The 5,205-nt window shown below is 37.7% G+C and overlaps 1 protein-coding gene across 1 annotated transcript in view; it reads right to left on the bottom strand.

Annotated features, from left to right (window-relative positions):
- LOC103515521 overlaps positions 1-412 on the bottom strand; it is a 3,667-nt gene extending 3,255 nt beyond the window's left edge. Inside the window, exon 1 of the mRNA XM_026828197.1 lies at positions 349-412. Within this exon, the coding sequence (XP_026683998.1) occupies positions 349-412 (64 nt within the window). The remainder of the gene's footprint in view (positions 1-348) is intronic.
- Positions 413-5,205: the final 4,793 nt, after the last annotated feature.

Below are 5,205 nucleotides of genomic sequence, written 5' to 3'. Positions count from 1 at the left end.
CAACAAAAGCCCAGGGGATTCCAGTGTTAAAACGGGTTAAAAAAAAAAAAAAAAAAAAAAAAAAAAAAAAAATAGATATAGGTAAATAAATTTCCACTTTTTCCAGAACAGAGGTTTTAGAGGGAATTGTACCTAAGCTGTAAGCGCCAAGATCTTATTGTCCCGAAAGCGAAGAGAGAAGGAAGACAGAGAGGTAGAAACAGGGATTTCCAACTACCACATGTGGCCCGCAAAGATTTCAGGGTGGGTCCCCCCCTCGGGCTTGATTTTAGCTCTTTTACTATGGGGTGGACTCCGAACATGGAGCATCTACCCCCCCATCCCCTCAAGAAAGTCTTAAATACGGGCCTGCTCCTTTATGTATGTGGCCCGCGAAATATCTGCCAATGTAGCGTGTGGCAAGCATACACATGATGGAAGTTGGAAATCCCTGGGTTAGGTGAAAGCGAAAGCCAGATCAGTGTACGGTGTCTGTCGACGTCGATTGACCATCGATCGACTAGGCCGACTATTTGAGGACACAGCTTCAGAAACACAGATAGGACCGTAGGACCAAAGACAGACACGTCCCACCATCTCCGCACAAATCCAGGAACTCATGGGTGGATGGAACCTGGATTGCATGGACTGGTGTCAACGACAGTGGTTAGATACTGGTTACCATTGAATACATTTCATCTGAGAGCAGAAATGATCAGAAATACAGAAGAAAATACACAGAATAATTCATGGGCAGCTACAGAGATGAAGAAGACTTTATGAGTCACATTTTTTACGAAACTCACAACGCGAAAGATGAAGTTAGAAGAAAATAAGAAATGAAGTTGTTGAAGTTGCCTCTGACCAGCAGAGCAGAGAAGTTCTGTGTGCGAAGAGCAATTTTTTTCTAAAAATATTCAAACTTTCGTGACGTTCTTTTCTGGTAATTTGTCTCTTTTTGTGATAAAAACCTCGTAATTTTTTACTGTTTGTAAAAAAAAAATCCACCGATATCTGCCGTAAATCGCCTAAAATCCCAAACTATTTTTTAGTCAGTCCTAAAACCTTCACCAGTGCTTTTGCGATTTTTCCGAATCTTTTTGTTTTATTTTGTTTTTTAATACTAAGTTCCACAATTACAAATTATTGCATGTTCCCTGATAGTTCATCCAATCCAGCTTTTTACCATTTTTGAGTTGGTGCCACAAAGTGTCCGAAACTGGCTAATTCCTTGTTTTTGAGAAAATCCAGGCTAAATCCTTTGTGATGCCTCATAGAAATCTTTAGAATATGATGGTTCATCCAATACCTATTCCAATGATATACGTAGATCTGAATCCAGAACAGTGTGTCTTCCATTGGAATTTTTATCGTCTTTTACAGTACAGCATACGTCTTTTACGTTACCATTTACCAAAAACAGTCTGAGGATTCGAATTTTGGGCCTTAAAGCAGGGAATAGGGAATAGGAATAGGACAATGAACGGGGCACCAATAAAATTAATTAATTATCAATAGTTTCTATAATTGTCATCAATTACGATTATTAGATATCACTAATAACATCACCAACAACATCAATTAGTTAACAATTTAATATACGATTATCAAGAATCAACCAGTTTGTCATTTTGTGTTAGTGACGAACTTCTCGATTCTTGCTGATTCTGTGTATGTGTAAATCTCCATGCCATGCTTTGTTCTTCAGACAAGCGTAGGATCAGGTCTGTTGGTCTGTTTATGTTTGGCTCGGTGTAGTTAAGGTCTGCTTAGTTTAGTGACCATGAAATAATAGCTCTGTTAGCCTGAGGATAAGTGGTACTATGGAGTGCGAGCTCAGAGATCCTCAGTATTCCTCAGTCACTTATCCATCGAGTGTACCACGTGACGTGAGAAGTCAAGGTATCTTTTACATTTGAGTTCTATTGCAATTGCATCTTGGTAGCCATGGTCAGGAGCATTGACCCTTGATCTACCGAAGAATCTTGACCACTTGACCAGTGTATATATTTTCTGACCGATTTTTTATCCGTCCCCGGATCGGATAAGACTAGACCCAGAAGCCCAAAATATTCCTTATTTAAGAAACGAAATGAGCCTCTAAATCTACATACGATTTTATATTAATTTGTATATTTATGATTTTACGAACTTTCTCGAAGGGTTTGTCCACTTTGTCCGAGTTTGCTCAAAAGGCGAAGGGAATTTGCTCATTAGTTGAACTGAACGTTTAAAATGTTTACTCGTATCTATTCTGTTCATTGTCTGGCCTACCAATCCGCCTTCAAATGATTCTGATCTGATGTCACATGGAGCAAGATGTAGAATTGGATGATTGGATGAATCAGTCCATCGCCTCGCTTAAACTTTCCTTGGTGGTCTTCCCCAGGATCGTCTTGTTAACTTTGGCCCCTCCTAAGTTTCCTCTTTGTTGTGACTCCTGAAACTTCTGATTTTGATTTGATGGGATCTTCATTCTTCTCGTCTCATCTCCTTGTAATGTAATCATCACAAGGAACATATTGGAATTATTGGATGCTATGTAGGTATTGTTCAATTGGATTATTGGATACTGTCGTGTTCTCTGTATTGTTCATTGTTTGATATTCATGAAGGTGTTACGTTTCCACTTATCTCTAACAACATATCTGTGGTATCTTCTGTTTGGTGTCTAGCATAGCTTACAACCGGTTCTCTATATCCAGGATATGATTGATCATATCAGCAATTATGTGATCGTGTACCAATAGACAATTCTATAGCATATCCATGTGTGTTTACAGCAGATGACAAGGTAGAGCTTGTGTTTACAACAGGTGACAATCAATGTTTGCTTTGTTGGTTGATTGTAAATTAGTAATGAAATTTATCTTCAAAAAATTCAATTGAAATCGAGATTTTCATTCATAAATTATTTAAAAGTCTTGTCTCCATTCGCCTAAATCACGAATTTATTATTTTTTTATCCATAAATCCATACCTAAATAGATACTTTTATCTTTCGAATCCACGGAGCACCATCGTCAAATTGTTCAGATCTTGTTATTCTTGTTTATCCAGTACCTATCTAATAAGTAAAATCTATCTAATAAATAAATAAAAAATAATAAAGCATAGAAAAAATCTCGACTTTACACAAATATTAAACGAATTCCACTCAAATGCATTTTTAGGTTTCCCCTAGTGATAAGTTGATAACGAATTAGCGACCCGAAAAGTGATTTTTTTCAAGTGATCAATAAATTAGTTTTAGAAAATAAATTAGTGAGCAAGTGTTGTGCAGAATGCCGTCCAAGAAGCAGCAATACAATCTGGTCCAGCAAGATGAGTACGATACGAGGATCCCGATGCATTCTGAGGAAGCATTTCAGCACGGCATTACATTCCAAGCAAAGGTAAAATAGAGACTTGCACATTGCATTTTTTTTGTGTTGGTCGACAGTTGCATGTGTTTCAGACTTTCAGATGAATGTGTATCCCTGTAGAAATGAAACTGTCGGCTTGGGCTCAACAGATATTAGGTATACAGAAAATTCATCATCATCTTCTTTTGGTGCAATATTCTACTGAACGTTGATAATCCTGATGGCTAATTCATTCTTGTCATGGCCTCGGAGAGGATCAAGTTATCGAGAACCATACCCAAGTCATGTAATGTTCACACCAGATTTTTATCAAATAATAATAAATAAATAAATAAAAAAAAATGACGGGTTTTCAACCAATCCTCATTTAAAATTTTACTAATTCTCATACCTCATTGGTACCTATATAAGTACTCTCTTTTTTTTCCCCCTAATTTTTCATAACCTTGTTAATGACTCAAGAATGTCATGCCTGTCATTCACACTCATACTTTAGGCAAAAAGCAAGAAGGCGTAGGAAAATTAATTGAAAAATACCTATCTACCAAGAAAAGGAAAAAAAAATGGTTAAAAAATATCAACTTACTTTTATGCCCGTAAAAAAAGTTGAATTTTTTTCTCTGTCTCATTCAAAAAGTTCCTTTTTTTTTAATCCCAATTTTTTTCGAGACGAGACAGAAGAATAAGAAGGAGGAGAAGAAGAAGAAGGAGGAGGAGAAGAAGAAGAGAGAAAAAATGGTTCACGTCCCATGTGATATAAAACTAGATTACCTACCTATCTACTTACCTATGTAGGGGAACCCGGGGCAAAATGGCACCTCTAGTGCTTATGAGGTCCTAACTAAAAAAGTAAAAGTCACACAGATATGTAATTTTGTGACAACATAAAACATAATTTTAGCTACAAATTAGATCAGACAAGAACGATATATGTACTTATAACTGGAAAAAAAGGGTACCAAAATATTTTTATGAGGGTACCAAAAAAGACCGTTTTGCCCCAAGGCTGGGGCAAAATGGTCCTATACCATATACACGCAAAACATCTTGGGGCAAAATGGAACCCTGGAGCACCGTTCCCCGTTAGGGTACCATTCTGCCCCAGACGGTATAAAACCATTCTGCCCCAGACCATTCTGGGGTACCATTCTGCCCTAGACGGTATAAAACCATTTTGCCCCAAAGCGTCAGGCATTACATCAAGCACTCAAGAAATTGCATCAAGCACTCGTGAAATCGAAAAAAAAACTCCGTACTCTTCGAAAACAAAAGATAAAAGAATCAACCACAGACCAAAACAAAGATAACACTTGCAGGAATAATTCCTAGTCCACCCAAGAGAGCTCAGCACTTCCTAGCTCCTAAAAAGGGTGGGTGATCGTTTTGCCCCGATGTACCGTTTTTCTCCGTGTTCCCCTACCTACTTACCCACCCAAGAAGTTTTTTTGTCTTGACTTGACGTGAGGTGAATAGTAAACTCCGGTAGGTGTATATAAGGTAGCTGAATTTCTTCACTTACCTATACCAGTTGTTTGAAGTCCTAGTAAGTCGGGGGTCGGGGTATCATTGTCCTAGACGGGCCATTCTCTATCAGGTATTCAGGTAGATCTGACGGGTACCCACGCATGAACAGGCGCGCCTTTCAGGTGTATCTGATGAGCAAACAAAGTCAAAGAATCAAATCAAATCAAATGACAGTTCACCATAGTTGATCCATTAAAAAAAAAAAAAAAATGTTGAAAACTGAGAACTGATCTAACGTTATGTACACAGGTATTAGGCATTTCATTCAATAGCTTTATGGCTTCGTCCAAATTCAAAATTCTGCTTTTCCATTGGCTATTACACTTGTAAGATACTT

This window comes from Diaphorina citri, unplaced genomic scaffold (genome assembly GCF_000475195.1).
Source record: "Diaphorina citri unplaced genomic scaffold, Diaci psyllid genome assembly version 1.1 scaffold1362, whole genome shotgun sequence".
Lineage (NCBI taxonomy): Eukaryota > Metazoa > Arthropoda > Insecta > Hemiptera > Psyllidae > Diaphorina > Diaphorina citri.
This window is presented reverse-complemented; position numbering and strand designations above follow the sequence as displayed.